Source organism: Drosophila arizonae, chromosome 4 (genome assembly GCF_054131065.1).
Source record: "Drosophila arizonae isolate 15081-1271.41 chromosome 4, UAZ_ARI_1.0, whole genome shotgun sequence".
Classification (NCBI taxonomy): Eukaryota; Metazoa; Arthropoda; class Insecta; order Diptera; family Drosophilidae; genus Drosophila; species Drosophila arizonae.
The window spans coordinates 2,706,903-2,725,448 of NC_142924.1; the positions used below are offsets into that span (position 1 = coordinate 2,706,903).

General features: G+C 40.4%; 1 protein-coding gene across 2 annotated transcripts; it reads left to right on the top strand.

Moving 5' to 3' along the window:
- Positions 1 to 10,220: 10,220 nt before the first annotated feature.
- LOC108613703 (uncharacterized) lies at positions 10,221 to 17,841 on the top strand. 2 transcript variants are annotated; one of them, XM_018007332.2, is made up of 4 exons: positions 10,221 to 10,687; positions 15,363 to 15,451; positions 15,975 to 16,545; positions 16,621 to 17,841. In XM_018007332.2, the coding sequence occupies exons 2-4, from the start codon at positions 15,363 to 15,365 to the stop codon at positions 17,224 to 17,226; spliced, it is 1,266 nt and encodes a 421-aa protein (XP_017862821.1). In that variant the 5' UTR covers positions 10,221 to 10,687; the 3' UTR covers positions 17,227 to 17,841. The 2 variants fall into 2 exon arrangements, with proteins under 2 accessions (XP_017862821.1, XP_089324090.1); XM_089467964.1 differs by lacking the exon at positions 10,221 to 10,687 and adding an exon at positions 12,918 to 14,523.
- The last annotated feature ends 705 nt before the right edge of the window (positions 17,842 to 18,546 follow it).

Genomic DNA, 18,546 nt, shown 5'->3' on the forward strand with positions numbered 1-18,546 from the left:
CTCAAAAAAATATATAAATATGTATATAAAATCCAAAAATAAAGAGGAAGAAAACAAGATAGAAATTTGAAATTTAAATTGTCTACGAATGAAACTAATAGAACAGAACATACACACACACACATGTAAATATCAAAATAAAATTCCTGAACACTGAATGTCTGCAAAGCGTGCAAGCGAGAGAGAGATATCGTCTAGGTAGGTGGGTTGGGGATCACATATAGGCCTCGAAAATATATAGAGAGAGAGAACACACACACACACACACACAGATAGTTTTTTGTATGCGGTATGACGGGATGGTATGGCATGGTTTGAGACGAAACGGAACGAGTAATTTTTTTTCGAGTGGCGAGACGTTGATGAGCGGGCGGCGCGAGCGGGACGGCAATAGTTAAAAATAGATAGACAAATTGTCGCGTCATGCACAAAAAGCAACGAGAAACAAGTGAAACAAAAAAGAATGGCCAAAGCGTACTAAACAAAAACAACTATTGTTGTGAATGCAAAAGCAGAAGAGAAACAGAGGCATAGGCAGAGGCAGTGGCAGTAGCAGCGGAAGAGAACGGGAGAGGGAGCGTGCGAATAACAACAATGGTAAAACTGCATAGTCGGCGTCTGGCTAAAAACTGTTGTTTTTGTTTTTTTTTTTTTTTTTTTTGCTTTACTTTTGTCCTACGTTTACTTTGTCTGCTTCATTTTGTATATTTAAGGCAGACAAAGATGAAAGAACAGAAAAAGGGAGCAAGAGATAGCGAACAGTGTTGAAAATTGCAATCAAAATTTATTGTGTTCCCCCGATAAATGTCTGGCAAATCAAATGAAATGTCTAAACTGTCTGCCATGCACCTTACGATATCCACCAGACATAGGCTCTCGTATTTATATGGCACGGCCGTGCACCCTGACGCTCGGACACATCAATTTCAGTCGAGTGCCGACAATCCCCAGCACACTAGGTACCAAAACACGGCGAAAAGAACAACAGTGCAAACTCGATAAAGTGAACAGAATTGAAGAAAAATAAAGCTTAAGCAAATATACATGTGATCGATAATTATCGAAAGTGCAAGAAAGTGATGTGAAATTGAAAAGCAAAACGCATATAATGTGAAAGATAAAAATCAGTGAATTTTATGCGTGTATCGAAGTATTTATCGATAAATTATCGATTGTGCGACTTGCTTAACAATATTAAAGAAAACGTAAATTAATTTATTAAAATGCAGTTGATAAAACGAAATCTAAGTTTTGTGTTGTTATCGAACAGTTATCGTTAGACAAGCTATAGCAAAACAATCAATATTCTGTGGTGAAAATATTATAAAAGTGATTTTTATGTAAGCAAAGTTACAAAATCAATTTTGAAATCCTATTGCTAGTTTCTTCAAAGTTCATTATCGATAAATTATCGTTAGTGCTATAAAACCAGAGCTGAAAATTCGATAAAGTTAAATAATTTTGAAACAGTTTTCCTAAATATCCAACAGTTTCACTGCACCAAAGTGTAAAACTCAGACGCAGTGCGATCACTTTGCCATTTATCGGTTGATCGATAATTATTTCTTTTGCCCTGTGACATGGCCGATGTGAAAATAAGTTCTCATTTTCAATTGGGCATTTTCCTTTGATCGTTCGTATTATTTTTAGATTCGTTTGTCGAATCTCACGTATTTATTCGCTACTAAAACTCAAAAAATCGAACATAATCAATTAATATATATTAATTAAGCCATTAATAGCTTTTCACTAATCATTTTGTTTGGCCGCAAAAATGCTGAAATGCTGAAAAAAATGTATATATACATATATATGGAGAACTGAAACTAAACTGGACCCGGCTCTTCATGCCACGACCATACAATTAGCTACACGCGCTGCCGCCGCAACCCCCGCCACCCTCTAGACACCCTCTCGCACTTTCTGTCTCTCTCTCGCGCTCGCTCTCAAATAGAAAGATTCCCATTTAGACAGTTAAAATGTGTTTTAGGTGCAAAGAAAGTGCAAATTGCAAAGTCGAAAATATTATATTTTATACTCCACAAATATAAAGTATAAAAGCAAGAGAACAAATATAGATACATATATCTGTATATATACAAACATCTATACAAGTATATTGTTTTTCTCTATTTCATTTGGTGCTGCTCAGCTGGCGCTTATCATTTGTTATTTATTTATTATTATTATTTTGGGCAATGAATTCCATTGATAACTGCGGCGGCCCGTTGAAAGTGCAATGGAATAAAGTGGAAATTAAAACGCAATTTCCCATTGTTGCTGCGTATGAGTAATTTATAACGTATATTACGTATACGCGGCGTAATTCCGTGAAAAACTTGCTGAGCCATCAGGCGGTGAGCACGGACCAAGCCGATAGCTGAGCACGCGTTAAATATCGGACAGATAGAAAGTTAAGTAAGGCCGTGTAAGACATGGAAATGTGGCGAATGACCGACTAGGAGATACCCTGTCTAGGCTCTACAGAGTATGCTAGACAAAGGCGTTAGAAGTGTTATGTGATACCCTGTACATAGCGAGTAGAGTAAAGCTAGTTAATTTAGTCACAAATCATAACAGTGGAAGACATGTCGCCCCCTTTTACTCGCTGAGCACACAAAAAGCATTTTTGCAGTTGACATAGTTTTAGTTGGATTTTTTTTTTTTTTTTTTTGAAGAGTTGCATTTTCTATGCGTGGGACTGGCAGTCGCCGAGCATTGTTGCTCCGCTTTATTAAACTAGTTTCCAACCCTCCAGTTGCCGCTGACCCACATATGAGGCTAGGCGGCGACTGTGGCGCCACTTCAAGCATAGCAACGAGGTCAATGAGTCATTGGCCGTTGCAGCTTAGAGAGCCCAGCCCCTAACCCAGCCAAACGCCCTTACCACACCCACATTCACATAGATACATAAAACATAAGAATAATGAAAAGTAAAGTACAAAAAGAAAATGCTACAATGGCAAATAGACGAGGCAATTTTTCGTAATATTTCGAAGCCTCTGTCAATATTTGCATGCAGCTACGTTGAGGCAAGCGCCAAGCAAACAAAAGCAGAATTCACCCCCTAGCGCCAAGCCCCAAGCTCAGCAGGCACCTAAAGTCGTGGCCAGTCGTCAGGTTGGCAAGTCCAAGAGTAAAGTAGAAGAAGCGCTAAGCAAACAAAACAGCGCAAAATCAACAAAGTATGACACAATGTTGCATTGGACGCAGCACAGAGAGGGAGCACATAACAGAACAGAGAGAGCGAGAGAGCAAGCGAGAGAGAGAGAGAGAGAGAGAGGGAGGGAGGGAGGGAACTAGGAGTAGCTCGGGGGGCTGCCGAGTAGCAATACTTAAGCAAATGCCAATGCGAATGCGGATGCCAAGCTTTGCCATAGAGCCGCAACTTAACTTTGATGGGTTTCCATCATCATCAACTTCATCATCGTCCTACTCGTCGGGGAATTTGGGGTAAGGTAGGAGCTTGACGGTGTAGGGGGTTGCTTGACTCCGACAAATTCGTGTCTAGACGGGCAGACCCTGTGAACTTAATTATGACAACAAAAGCCAGCGCAGCTGTATCTGAGTCTCTCGCTTTTGTATAGCTATGAAAATGGTGTAACACAAAAAAAGAGAAGTGTATAAAAAGAGAGTATATATTGGGAGTATACGAAGAGAAGCTACTCTAAGAACTAACTTCAAATTTTTGCAGGTGGACTTTGACTATTTATCAATTTATGTTGATCAAATGTTACCTCGTTTTTATATATTATTTATATGTACTGTTAATTTTCAGTTATGCTGATGACCATTGCACAGCTAAGCGAAATGCCCGTGTGCACGTGTCGTATACGCAATGTCATTGGCGTCTGCCCAACATTGCGCATACGCCGCGTGCACGCCAAGTTTTTCCATACAACATTTTTTGCATTAATCAATTCATTCGGCACGGCGTGCTTGATGACGTTGCTGGCGATTATAAATATTCACATATACACACTTGTATATGCATATATATATAAAAAATCTCTACAGTTTTTTTTATAGTTTTCTGTCGTCGTGCTCGTTTGAATGCACATGCACTCACTAAAGGTCAAATGGCAGCGAAAAAAAGCCACGAGTTTCATCATAGCAGACACGCTGCCTGAGACAGCATTTGAGACGGAGACTGGGCGAGGTCTGTCACCATCTCTCTCCTTCTCTCGCGCTGTCTCTCTCTCTCTCTCTCTCTCTCTTGCTAGCTATCTCTGTTGTAGCCCCGTCTGCGGCTTGGCTCGGCTTTGCTTTGCCTTCGCTTTACTTTATTTTACTTTTTACGCCTTTTACATTTTTTGCCCCATTCATTTGCATGTTTGCCAGCAAACGCTTCGCGCTTTCTGCGTCTGCGATTGCATCAAAAGGGTTGACTCGACTTTGCGCTTGCTCTCTCTCTCTCTCTCTCTCTCATTCTTGCTCTCGCTCTCCTTCTCTCGCGCGGACGGAAACGGAAGCGGCGTCAGCAACGAGACTTTGTCGCTTGCATTTCTTTTTTCTTTTGCCTTTTGCATGTTGATATTGAAAATTTCTCGTTCGCTTCTGCATGTTGAACTGCCAAAAAAATGTTCGTATTTCGCCTGCATCGCTTGCCAAAAGCCCAGTTGTCCATGGCTAAGCAGGCGTGTGCAACAAAAATTGCACCCAGACAGAGGGATATCAGCTGTTTCTAATGCCAAATGGCAGGCCCCGAAAACTTTTCTACTTTTTAGTCCAACAGAGGACAAAACTCAGTTTTACAGCTGATTTCAAGCAATTACTTTCAGCACATATTGCAAACATGAAATATCACGTGTTTGTAATGCCAAGTGGCACGTGATGACATGAAAATTCCTCTACTTTCCTCTATCTATCTCTGTACTATGTGAATTATCAATAGTTGATAATGCCCTGAGCATTCCACTACTATTCTCAGGCTTACTCATCTATTCAGAGCATTTTTCTGTGCCCGACTGGGTTGGCCTGAATGGCCGTTTATGGCAAATTGAAAATCTATAAACGAATATTTGCGCTGTTTATTCACACAGTCATATTCGAAATTCGTGAATTTGAACAATTTCTGCAACGCTGTCTACGTCTGCGGCTGTCTGGCGCACTTGACTGACGTCAGTTGTCAGAAAATTCTATTTTATTTTCTGTTCAATGTTTATCAGGCGTCGGAGCATAGATACGACTACCGCTAGGCATACGTATGTATACGTGACGCTCTACAGCTACTCGACCTCCACCTCTGCCTCACTCACTCACTCTATCTCCTGTCTATTTGATTTTAGCTACAATTTAATTGGCAGTGGTTACAAAGTCTTGCGAATTGCATCATATTCGAGCAATTTGGAATGAATAGATCAAGTCATAACAAAATTCTCTCACACACTACAATTCCTTCAAGTTCAATGTCATCTGCGCAGTACGCTAGTGTGTACGCAGTATATATACTTGTATTATCATGCTAAAGCGACGATTTGAGTTGAGTTGAGTTGATGCGAGTTCAGTTTAGTTGCAAGTCCGACATTGCGCCTCATTCAGTTAGACCTTGACATCAATTAAGATGTCAATGCTCCTACTGACCAAATACTCATAACATATATACCTAACATATATACATATTTCTACTACATCTATATCTATATCTTTATATATACTTATATTTGTATATAAATGCACTTGACTGTCATTAGCGCTGCTATTATAATCATTAAATTAATAACTTGAAGAATTCAGCGAGAACCGAGCTCAAAAGCTACAGATAGACACACATATGTGTGTGTATAAGTGTATGTATATATAGCATATAGCATGGAATATCAGATAAACCCACCTCGAGGCACCTCCTTTCACTTAATCAATTGAATTGTCAGCCTCCAAATTGCCCGATTACCATTTGAACAGTCCATTCATTGTGTACTTATACCCTGGACATAAGGGTATATTGGTTTATATAAAATTTATGGGAAGAAATTATTCTCTAATCTAGTTACTGAAGTCATAGAATTACATATAGAATAATTAGAGTGATAATAATGCTAATTATAATAAGGCTGATGATAATGTACTTTGAAATTAATGGTCATGATGATGATGACGTATATGGAATTTTATTTATTATAAATAAATAAATTACAAGTGAGGCTGACATTGATAATGATATAGAAGACTATAAAGATTTATAATAATTATAATGGCTGATTGATTTAATCATAGAAATGATAATAATATAATCAGTTCATTAGATTATCATCACTTTGGTTAGGTTATCTCCAAGTTGTGCACTCCCTACGTGCTTTTTGCTTCTTCTCTTGCATAGCTGCCTCCGTTGCAGTTCAAGGAACTTGCCGTCCGTCAAGTTTTCGGACATTTGCCGCCCCATTGCCCCTGCCTCATTTAAAGTTATGTGCTTTTATTTTTGCATTGGCGTTGCAAACAAGTTTACACACTGCCCACCACAGCCAGCGGCGTGTGTGTGTGTGTGTGTGCGTGTGCCCACTAGGAGATCAGCGCGTCAACTAAAAATAGCCACAAAATCCATTTAAGTCTCTCGCACAACAAATCGAAGGCAGACCACAAGCTGACTGCCCGACTGGCTGGCTGGCGGGCTGGCTAGCTGGGTGCCTGCCTGCCTGCTAAGTCCGTAAGCTAAACAGCTGTCCACATATTGAACAAATATCAATTTTAAGACTCATAATGACATTAGCTTAATATGTCACATTAATTTATTGCGTGCTCGATTTGGAATGTGGTACAGTTGATTCCAGGAAACTACAATTTTTTCTTTCTTTCAATTTATGCGTTATGCAGTGAAGACTCCTTATAGTCGTACAGGAAATGAATAGGTAGCTAAATAGATATAGGTATATATAGAAAGATAGATATATAGTTAGATAGAGAGATAAATAAATAGATGATAGATAGATAGCGAGATATATCTATACGACCATTATGTAGCTCTTGGGGGTGTGACAAATTGGAAGAAACTTATCTACCCTATATTTAGAGCTGCTAATTTATGAATTTAATTCAATTAATTAGAATCAAATACTGCAAGTTTCCACATCTTATTAGCTGTATATTTCTCAGAACCATCGCAACCTGACGCAATCTAGTTGTTCTAACCATGTGACCCGCTTCTACAGGGCATTTGTATGCACGTGTCGCTGAGTGGTATTTTTTATACCCTGAACCCATTGAAAATGGGAAATCAGGGTATAATGGTTTTGTTGAAATGTATGTAACAGGGAGAAGGAGGCGTGGCAGACCCCACAAAGTATATATATTCTTGATCAGGGTGACGAGCTGAGTTGATTTGGCCCTGTCCGTCTGTCTGTCCGTCTGTCCGTCTGTCCGTCTGTCCGTATGTATGAACGCGTCGATTTCAGAAGATATAAGAGCTAGAGACTTCAAATTTTTTTTAAAATGTCCGTAATTACAGCGCGCATATCAAGTTTATCATTAAAATTCGATAACTCATCTCGATCTTTTTTTATCGATAAAAAACCTTATCGAAACCCAGTTATAAAATTATATCTTCTACACCTTTATTGCTAGAGTCTCCAAATTTTTAATGTATGCTGACATGCAATTTATACAATTTCGGTTTTTGTTAAAATTTACCCCCCACCCTTAAATTCACCCCCTCACCCGCACTTTTGTAAAAAGCGTATTTCAAATACTAGAGACTTGTGCTTTGGCAATTACATGCATATCCATGTTATAATCATAATCTGAAAGTTTCATGAAGATCGTACGTCCATAAAAAAAGTTATTAAGCAATTAAGTTCTCATAGTAAGCGCACACTGCAGCCCATGCGTGTTTATGCGTGGGTGCTTGTGTGTGTATGTGTTTGTGTATGTGTGTATGTGTTTGTGTATGTGTGTGTGTATGTGTATGTGTGTGTATATGCGTTTGTGTATGTATGCGTGTGTGTGTGTGTCTGTATGCGTGTGTGTGTATGTATGCCTGTGTGTGCGTACGTGCCTGTGTGTGTGTGTGTGCGTGTTTCTTGTGTAAGCTGAAAGACGCGAAAAATTATTGAAATATCTATTGCTCCAAGGGTTCAGGGGATCTCGTAGTCGAGCAGTCTCGACTAGAGCTTTCTTACTTGTTTTAGATATGACTGTGTCGCAGACGCGCTCAATCAGTCAACTGCGATAAAAATTACAGCAACAATGCAATTAAACAAAAAAAAAAAGAGAACAGGTATAATACAAAAAAAAAAAAGAAAATGAACAAAAACTAAGCGTTGAGCCGGTTGAGTCACCTGTTCACCGTCGCAGTCGCAGTCGCAGTCAGCGTCGACCGCAACAGCGGCTGGGAATGCGCAAAAGTCTAAAGTGCCACTTGTTGTTGCTTTTGTTGTTGTTGTACTGTTGTAAACTTGCAGCCAGACAGACAAGCATAAATACACACGCGCACACACACCACCTCTCTCACACACACACACACACACACGCCGACTCTGTTGACAAGTCGTTGTACATTTTAATTTTAGTTGATTAACTTCATTTTTGTTGTTTATTTTTTTTTTTTTTTGCAAAATTATCTTTTTTTCAGTTTTTTATTCGTCTGGCATTTCGGTATTTGATATAATCGTGAACATTTTCGCTGTTCAGTTTTTGTTTCATTTGTATCCTATTGTTGTTTTTGTTTTTGGCCTTTCATTGACCCAGACGCTCACCTGACTGCCGACTGATCCCAGACAGAAAAAAAAAACTCCCATTATCTTCCCCTGTGAAGTTGATGCCCCACACATTGTAGCTGCGTCATTCATTTTCGTGTTTGGCCTCGCTTAATTGTAACTGTACATCAAACAAACGTGCGACAGACGTTACAAATATTTACTTGGCGCCCCTCAAGGCCTGGTCAGACGAAAATATTACGATAAATACATACATATGTAAATATTGTTTCTATTTGGAGATAGATTGATAACTTAATAAATGTCAGCGCAAAAAATCAACACATTAAATGTTTAATATTTTTTAAATACACCTTCATTTACTTTCAGTGTAAATTTAAAACTAATAAGTAACTCAATTTCGATGCAATCATTTTTTCACTACTACACAGCCATCAATCTTACTTTTTATACCAGTCATTCCATTAGGTTTTTAAAAAAGGCCGCAAAATTCCGGCAAATAATTTTAGAAGTAATTTTCAAAAATAGTTGTTTATTATATTAGCAATAAAATTTTTATTACTTAATCAGTGGGACGATTTTTTATGTTTTTTAAATACTCAAAATTTCCGCTTAGCTATAGCTATAGCTATAATATAGCTTGTCTCTTTTCCTTTGTAAAATATTGTATTACGCAAACAATTGTGCATAGAACATGTCTAGCGATATGAACGGCCTTTCTTTCCGTCTGCACACATACATATACACATATGTGATATGTGCGTGTGTGTATCATGGCTAAATAGCCAACATAAGTATAGCATGTCTGTCTGTGGGGCCGGCTGGTTAGTTGGTACACTTTGTTTATCGCTCTCTGCCCGTCCGCCCACACACACACACACACACACACACACACACATAGGCTCGCACACACTCATGTGAGTAGCTACGAATGCCAGACGCTTGCGCATGTGTTGCTCGATATCGCTTAAGTCGTCTGCTATCTAGTCTAGACGCTTACGCATTTATATACATTCATAAATACATACATTTCTATATAAATATATATCATTTATATTTATATATGTACAGATATATATTTGTTTCTACAGTTATGTATGCATGTTTACATTGAACGCATTGCGTTCGCCTCGTTGCTCTTTTGCATTGTTTCACAGCATTGCTTGAGTATTTTTGCAGTATTTTTAGCATAGTGTATTTTTTGTTTTTTTTTTTGTTTTATTTGTGGGAACTTTAGCTTTGAAAATATTTCGTAACGGTCAGTTTGTTTATATTTTGCTAGAGTGTTTGCTGTGGGGGCGTATATTTAGCAATTTAGATTTGTGTTTTTGGTTTTTAAAGTCTTGTTTTGTTTCTTATTTCTTGATGAACAATTGTGTGACAACTTCAAATATTTTATGTAAAAGAGAAAAGGCTAATTTTTAGCCAAATAGAAACGGAAAAATAGATCTTAAGCAGCTCACATTGTACATATACTAGAATATAATTTAATTAAATATAACAGAATTATTATACATCTATATAAATCTAAAAACTTTTTACTTACTTACATTTCATCCTTTCCCATTTCAGGCCACGTTCTGCTGATCGCCATTGGTGTCGCCGTGTGTTTAGTGTGTGGCAGCGTGCTGGTCACTGTGATTACACTGCGACGCAGCCACAACACAGCGGCAGCAGCAGCAGCAGCATTATCGGCAACAACAGCAACAACAACGCGACGCGCAAGACATAAGCAACGGCGCAGCAGCTGCAGCAACGATTGCGAACCTGGCTACGACTATTATAAAGGTGCGACGGGCAACGAGACTGCCTTTGCTCTGGCCCTACCACTGACAAGGACAACAGCAGCAGCAGCAGCAGCGGCCGCAACAGCAGCAGCACAAGCGGATACAACAACAGCAACCGCAACAACAACAACAACAGCTACAACACCAACAGCTACAACACCCATAGCAGCAACATTAGCAGCAACTACAACAGCAGCAGCAACAACAACAGAAGCAACACTTTTGTCCACCAAGCCGGAACATTCTGTACCCGTAAGTAGAATCAAGCATATTCTAATAAGACAGGGCAAGAGTGGGGCAGAGACCGTGGCATGCAACACAAATCGTGAAATGGGGCAAGAGACGTCGACGACACGTGTCAAAAAGTTTTGCCTGCCTTCGCTTTGCCTCGTCCATCCTTCTGCATTGCCTTTGCGCACAAAGCGAATGAAAAAAGAGAGGAAGAAGCAAACCAAAAACCCGCAGCACAGACAGTCGACCAACGGCAAACGCTCAGTGTTTGGCTGGGTGGTTGGGTGGCTGGGTGGCTGACAGAGTCCTTGAAGCAACAGCGCCACTCGACGTGGAATCGTGCGTCGTGGTTACATAACAAAAACAGTCGGAAATTTGCTTTTGCTTGCTGCTTTTTGCCTTTTACATTACTTTCTATACCCTGCAGAGAGCAAAACTGGTATAAGGGGTAGACTATTTTACCATGCGAGGGTGGGTGAATACAAGTAAAGAGACCAAGGAGGTTCAAGTCTGTGTATCTTTGTGACTTAATTTTTATATCGTCTTTCAATGCAATTCCTATGCAATTACTTTAAGCTCTTAGATATATTTTGTGTTCAAAAACGGAATGCAGGGCATCTTGCTGTCGTACACTCGTTTATCAACGCTCTCTTTGCACTTGTTAGCCATGTTATGCAATGTGGGCGACAAGCACGAGGAGCGTGCCCCGTGTCTGGCCCATTATTGTGCAAAGTATCTGCCGGATGCAAGGCACGTCGGCAGGGTAGTCTCATACATATACTATATATATTTTGTGCTGCTTAAACTTTGTGGCTTTAATTTTTGATCATTGGCCAAATTCGTGTTGTCATTTACGTTATGAGAGCAAATTGATTTTATTTATATTTTATATAAAATCAAAAAGTAAGACAACGTGATCCTAAACAGCTCTGCCAAATTGAAAGCCTTGTCAGATTTAACTTAAAGACTTTTGTTTTCTAGACTTTACATATGGTGAAACCTTGACAACAGAGCCGCCCGCACAATCTGTGCTGCAACGTTGCGGCAAAGACAAAAGCAGAGCCGACGGCTAAGCCGCAAAGCAGAGGCAATACAATTAAGACAAATTGCAGACAAGTGTAGCCGACTACATAATACACTGTAAAAACCTAAGAATATTGGCATTTGTACAACCCGAAAGCTGTGAAATCAGTTATTTGTGGCTTTAAACTGTAAATGCAATTGGCCTATGAATGACTCTTAAACTGTGAAATCGATTGCAGGTGGCTCTTAAACTGTAAATCGTTGTCTACTCCATGCCAGACCGAGTGACTCTCTCTGCTTGAGGCATAGCCATTCGTACCTGAAGCTTTCTAATTAGCGAGTGCTCAGTGGATATACTCTTCTCTTTTTGCACATTTTATACAGAGTAGAAACAAAGACGAAGACTTTTTGACAAATTGTTGCTCGCTGTGCAAACAACTCGAAACATGTTTCATTATTTATTGCAAACCCACATACATAGTGCATAGGTATGTGTGTGTGTATGTCACTAACAAACAGCATGGGAAAGCACTTACACACACACACACACACACACACACACACACACACACAGAGATAGGCATGTGCATATGCCCTATTGTGAATTTTGCTTTGTTTTAGCAGCGCCTTCATCACAATTTCTGCCTATCTGCTAAGCATCTTACACACACATATGCAATGTGGCAGGTCTGTGTGCATGCGTGACTTGGCATTTAGAACAGAGCCAGACCTAGAGAGAGAGAGAGAGAGAGAGATTCAGCTGGAAAGCGTTGCGTGGGCGTCGTAAGTGGCGCTGCTGGCGGCACTGCCAACGCAATAAGAAGCACAACAATTGCCGCTAATAACCCAAGGCGTCGACGCCAGGTTTTAATCGAATTTTATTTTGCCGCCGTTAGCCAATGAATAATTCAATTTGATTATTAAATATGTGCGTCTCAGACAGACGATTTCATTATTACCGTTATATGTATGCTGCACGCGCACACGCATCTAAATAATTAGCTTTTAAAACACTTTTCACCAATTTACCCTAAAGCATTGTTTTCGGCAGCCATTATTCTCTTTTACCGTTTGGTCGCTTCCGCTAAAGAACTAGTGGAATTTAATAATGGAACCACCTGTGTTTCGCAATTCGCGCATCATTATAACGAGCAAAAAAAAATAGTTGTCTGCTTCAACCATTATTAGAATTTTAAATTCGCCAAAAGAACTAGTGGAACTAGCTGTTCGTTACGAACTAGACAATGTGAGACAAAATTCTCACAAGCAAAATTACACATGTACACACGTATTTATGCTCATGCATTCATAGCTGCGTATGCATGTAATAACAATTCGTAAATTTGCCAGTATATTTTTGCTTAATTTAAATGGCAACAAAGATTGCGAGTGAAAAATAAAAACGAAATTATTTGCTAGATTTGTCATTTGTCACGCTCACTTGAACACATCAATCGGCAGGTGTGGGCGGGGCCAGGCGGCTGCAGTCCCACAGAATAATGTGGGACATACAAAATTGTGTCAACGCAGCAGCGAAACGTTCAATATATGCAATCTTCATAAATGTACAAGCACAGACATGCACACACAACCACGCGCGTACGAACACATGCGCATACACATTTTATCGGTACCGTTACTCCAACACATTTCTATTTTATATGAGCGGCGACTTTTGATTTGACTTTTCCAGCGAAATACCTGGTATGGCACGTGCCAAATAAATATAAATGCACACACTATTAGATTGACACATGAAAAAAAAAAAACAAAAACATATTCTTTAATTAACAAATTTGGTTAATTGTGTAGCAAGCACCCGCTATTTCGATACATCACTGACTGATTTAGTTCGATTATCCACTATCGGATTTAAAATCCAGTAAGATCATTGGCGTTGCCACCTGATTGTCACTTGAGCTGCATAAGGGAATCTGCATCATTTAAACTGTTTAACGTCTTTGATAAACTTTTGACTAATTGGCATCCTCTTATTAATCGATATCTGGCCGTATGCAGGGTTGCATTTTAGCAGTTGGTCTCGCATTTAGCTTTAAATCTTACACGATTTTAGTTTGTTTGTTTTAAAAATAATAATGTCTGCACACAATAATAATAAAGCTACAACATGTGGCAAAAGCGACGCCAGTCGTCGCAAGCAAAAGCCCATTTCTCTAAGCGCCTTTCATGCGCAGCTCGAAAAGGCACAGAGCAAAGTGCATAAAAACAAGGCCAGTTCTAGTCCAGCTACAGCGCCACCACCAGCTCCAATATCAGCTCTTGCTGGTCCTCCCGCTCTGGTTGCAGTCCCAGCTTCAAATGCAACTGTGAAGACAGATACGGAATCGAATGTGAAGAGTCTCTCTAATGGATACCATAAGATAGATAAGATACCAATTGGCAATAGCACAACTAAGTCCAAAGCTGTAACTGCTGATAGCCTTCGCGGCGCTCGCCGTGGTCTATGCTATTGTTCCCAACGCGTCCGCTCCTGTCCACGTCTGCCGACGCCCACACGTGACGTACCCCACGAGCTACAATCAGTGGATCGCATGACATCCTCCGATTTCCGTCACGATTTCGCAGCTCATTTGGAGAATATGCGCACGTGGCAGAAGAATCAAGATCACATGCGTTTCTTCCAGCTGGCCATGCACGAGAATCGTCATCTGTTTGCCGGAAAGACCATACTTAATCTCACGTGCGGCACGGGCACTTTGGCTTTGATGGCCGCACGAGCGGGTGCGAAAACTGTCTTTGCTGTGGATCACTCCCAGGTGACGGACTATGCGCGGCTCGTAGTGAAAGCGAATAAGATGCAGCATATTGTGAAGGTACTGCATGGTAGAGTGGAAGATGTGAAGCTGCCGCAGCGTGTGGACGGCATTGTTTGCAACTGGATGGGGCAGTGTCTGCTGTACGAATCGGAGTTACTGCAGCTAATCCAGGCACGCGATCGTTGGCTGAAGCCAGACGGTTTCATCCTGCCCGACCTGGGTGCACTTTATCTGCTAGCTGGAGCAGAGCAGCTGCTGAAGAACGAGCGCTGCAACTGGTGGCTGGATGTCTACGGCTTCAATATGAATGCCATGCGACGCTACGCGCTGGCCGAACCCCGCTTTGTCCGCACGAAGGGGGAGCATTTGCTCACGCTGGCTCACAAAGTTTTGAGCTTGGACTTGCGTACGGCTTCTCGAGAGGATTTCCAGATCGATCGAGAGATTCGGTTGAAAGTGCAAAAGGAGGGCTACTGTGAATGTTTTGTGCTCTACTTCGATGTCTCCTTCAGTCGCGCCCATTTGCCACTCAAGCTCAGCTGCAATCCCTGCTTGAATTCACCTCTCAAATCGCTTTGGCATCAGACACTGCTCTTTGTGGAGCAGCCGTTCATCATGCGCACAAGCTCCATATATACGGGCCATCTGACCTTTCGACCCTGGCCCAACTTGCAGCGCATGAAAATTAGCATTGAGCTAGTTGGGAGCACGGCGGATGGCATTCAATGGAAGCCGCTGGTGCGCAAGAGTTGGCACCTGACGTCGCGCTTTCAGACTGTCGAGGAGGTGGCCCAGTGCCAGGACTTGCTCAACTAAAGTTAGACAATAGTTGTCCATTATACTCTATATTTATCTATTTGCATATTGTTTAATTGATTTTCTCTCTCTTGTTGCAGATGCTATCGGTACAGTCGGCCGGCTGCGCGGGAATGGAGCGTCTTGGCGTTCCGACCCGCACATCATTGAGCACACCACCCGATGATAGGTAAGCAAATGGATTGAATGACTGGCTGACCAACTGTTGGTAGTAATCACAATTGCCCAGATGCTAGAAAGTTGAAATGTTTAGAGATTCGGGTGAGAATACTAAAGTAAAAGGATTTTTCATTACTGATTGATTGATTGAGTGACTGATGTGACTCTCACAGCACAGAACATAGACGAGGAGCTTTGCTAAGTTGACTTAAAGTTTTTTATATGAGTGGATAAAGGCTGATTGATTGATTGACTGAGAGAATAAACCAGGAATTGATTGACCGATTGATCAACTTTACGGGATTGACAGTGGAATGGTATAAAAGACTTGCTGATGACTTGATGATGAAGACTGACTGATATAGACTCAAACTCAAAGACTTGACCATAGGAGCTAATTGCTAATTGAATTGTTTACACTAGTCAAATGAAATAAATTCCTTAAAAAAGTGACTGACATAACTAGGACAGAGACCAATAAAATTAATTTGATATTCAATAAAGCTTATTAATGTTAACCCTTTACTTAATAGGGATCAATTTAGATGTAGAATGCGCGTTGATGCGCTCCAAGCACGTGAGCTGCTGGCCGTGCGTGGCGAGACTGTGATTCGTAGCAACAGCAGCAACATAGGCAGCAGCAGCAGCGGCGGCAGCGGCAGCGGCAGCAACAATCAGCAACAGCAACAACTTCACAACAATAAGCAACAACATTCCCACCATCAGCAACAATTGCAACAACAGAAGCAGCAACATCAGCAACATTATCAGCAGCATGGCAGCAGCAGCAGCAGCAACAACAACAACAGCGGGCATAGTATTAACAATTTTGTGGCACGCGGCGGCATTGAGGCGACTACCCTAAAATATGGCAACACAGGCAGCAGTGGCAGCGGCAGCGGCAGCGGCAGCAGCGGCAGCTATAAAAGCGAACAAAGCAACGCCTCGACATGCAGCTCGCTGAATAGCCACAGCGCCGACCATCATCAACATTACCAATATCAGCTGCAGCAACAGCAGACGCCGCGCTGTCCACATCATGTACCACTGCCGGACAGCGAGTACGGACAGGATCGTCATCTGCAGTTACGCAGCAGCTACCAGGTGAGGCACACACCCTCAATTAACCCATCAAGATGTCCAACTCATTGTCTTGTGTCTCTTTGTTTGGCTTTTTAGCAATCGGAAATTACGCGCTCGTACACAAAGCCGCCGCCCAACAAAACTGTACGCGATGTGCCTGAACATATATGCGCTGGCAACTCCAGCTACCGCCTGGCCACAGCCGCAGCAACGACTGCGGCAGCGGCTGGATCGGCAGGAGCAGCAACAGCTGGCCATAGCTGCAGCAGTGGCAGCGGGACAGCGTCCCACGCTTACGCTTTGGCGGCAGCAGCCAGCGTAGCCACCAAATCGAAACCGAATGCCATCACAAAATTCTTCTCACGCATCAGTTCGCCCAAGTCGCCAACGTCGCTGGCGACAACCAGTTCGAGTGGTGCTATTGGCTCTGTGACAGCGAGTGGCACGCCCTTGGCCACTGGCTGCTCCTCATTAGCCTCGTCAGCGTCCATGTCTTCGTCCGCCTCCTCGTTGGCCTCGTCAGCGGGCATGCCCGCCTGTGTCTCGCCCTCCTCATCAGCGTCTTCGCTGGCAGCGGCGCCACTGACAGCGCTGCCCACACTAAAGAGCACCGCCTGCAGCACTGGTGGAGCGACATTTAGTCTGGCACCGGATCAGGCAGCGCAGCAGCAGCAGCAGCAGCAGGATGAGACGACGCAATAATTCCAACCTTTAGCTTTTGATGGAGCCGTAGCTGATTGTTAAGAGGGAGAGAGAGATCTGTCCAAGAACTTCGCGCTGGCACGAAAAGACTGTTTATTAGTCAGAATTTAATTTGTAAACGATGAGAGGAGATACACACACACACACCACACACCACACACACACACATACACCTATGCAGAGGGACAGACACAATTTAGTTTTGTACTCATTTCCATTGTCGCATGATAAAAATATTTATACATAAACAAATTGAGACAATTAATGCATATATATATATAAATATATATGTATGCATAGCAACATTACGGTACATATTGTATTTTGTTAGTTTGAATATATAACTATATAGTTTTTAACAAACACATCAAAAGAAATTCTAACTAAAACTCTAGCCCCACCCAAAAATCAATCAATCACATATATATATATGCTATATATTATAAATATATATATATATGTATATATTGTATTTGTTTGATGGAACACAATTCAAATTTTTAGTTCAATTCAAAATACATAAAATTATTTCAATTTGTATATATTTAAATTTAATAAGAGAAAAGAAAAACACTTTGAGAAAAATCTTAGTAAAAATTTGAATTTTGTTTAAAATTTTGTGAATTAAATTTGAATATTAAACGTATTATGTGTTCAAGCAACGATTTCTTATAAAATTATAATATATATATGTATATATACATATATTGGTTTTCTTGGTCCGTCAGCAAGTGCAGGTGTAAATTTTTTTTCTTCTTTTTAGTTTAGCCAAATAGCGCAAATAAAAATTGATAATAAATAAATAGACATACGTAAGTTAAAATTTAAATAATTATAATAATATATATCTAATATATATATAAATAAAAAAAAAAAAAATATATATATATATATATATATGTTTGTACACAGCAATGTAAATTTTAAGCACAAATCTCAACAAAAATTGCAAAAAAAAAAACAAACAAAAAACAAAAAATTTCAGAAAATATAAAAGACCGTTTGAAAAGCAAAACAAAAAAACATGCTATAAAATTTTCAATTTTTTTAATATATATAATATTAGGATTTGGCGTCGTTACTTCAAAAAAATAAATAAATACAAAATTATATTATTCCAAGATAAATATAATTATAAAAAAGAAATGGAGCTGGAAGCTCGAAGATAAAACTGCTATAAAAAATATCCATAAATTGTATATAGTAGGATATACCTATATATGTATAACTATATATATTTTTTTGCCTTTGGTCCTAGACGAACAAAATGTGTGCATGTGTATAGGTCGAGAGTATAGAGGGAGAGAGAGAGAGAGAACG

What these genes read in the sequence shown, in the direction of transcription:
- LOC108613703 (XM_089467964.1), top strand. Translation starts at nt 13,786, where the DNA reads ATGTCTGCACACAATAATAATAAAGCTACAACATGTGGCAAAAGCGAC. An exon ending in AGCACACCACCCGATGATAG is followed by an intron (nt 15,452 to 15,974) that starts GTAAGCAAATGG and finishes TTTACTTAATAG; the next exon opens with GGATCAATTTAGATGTAGAA. An exon ending in AGTTACGCAGCAGCTACCAG is followed by an intron (nt 16,546 to 16,620) that starts GTGAGGCACACA and finishes TTGGCTTTTTAG; the next exon opens with CAATCGGAAATTACGCGCTC.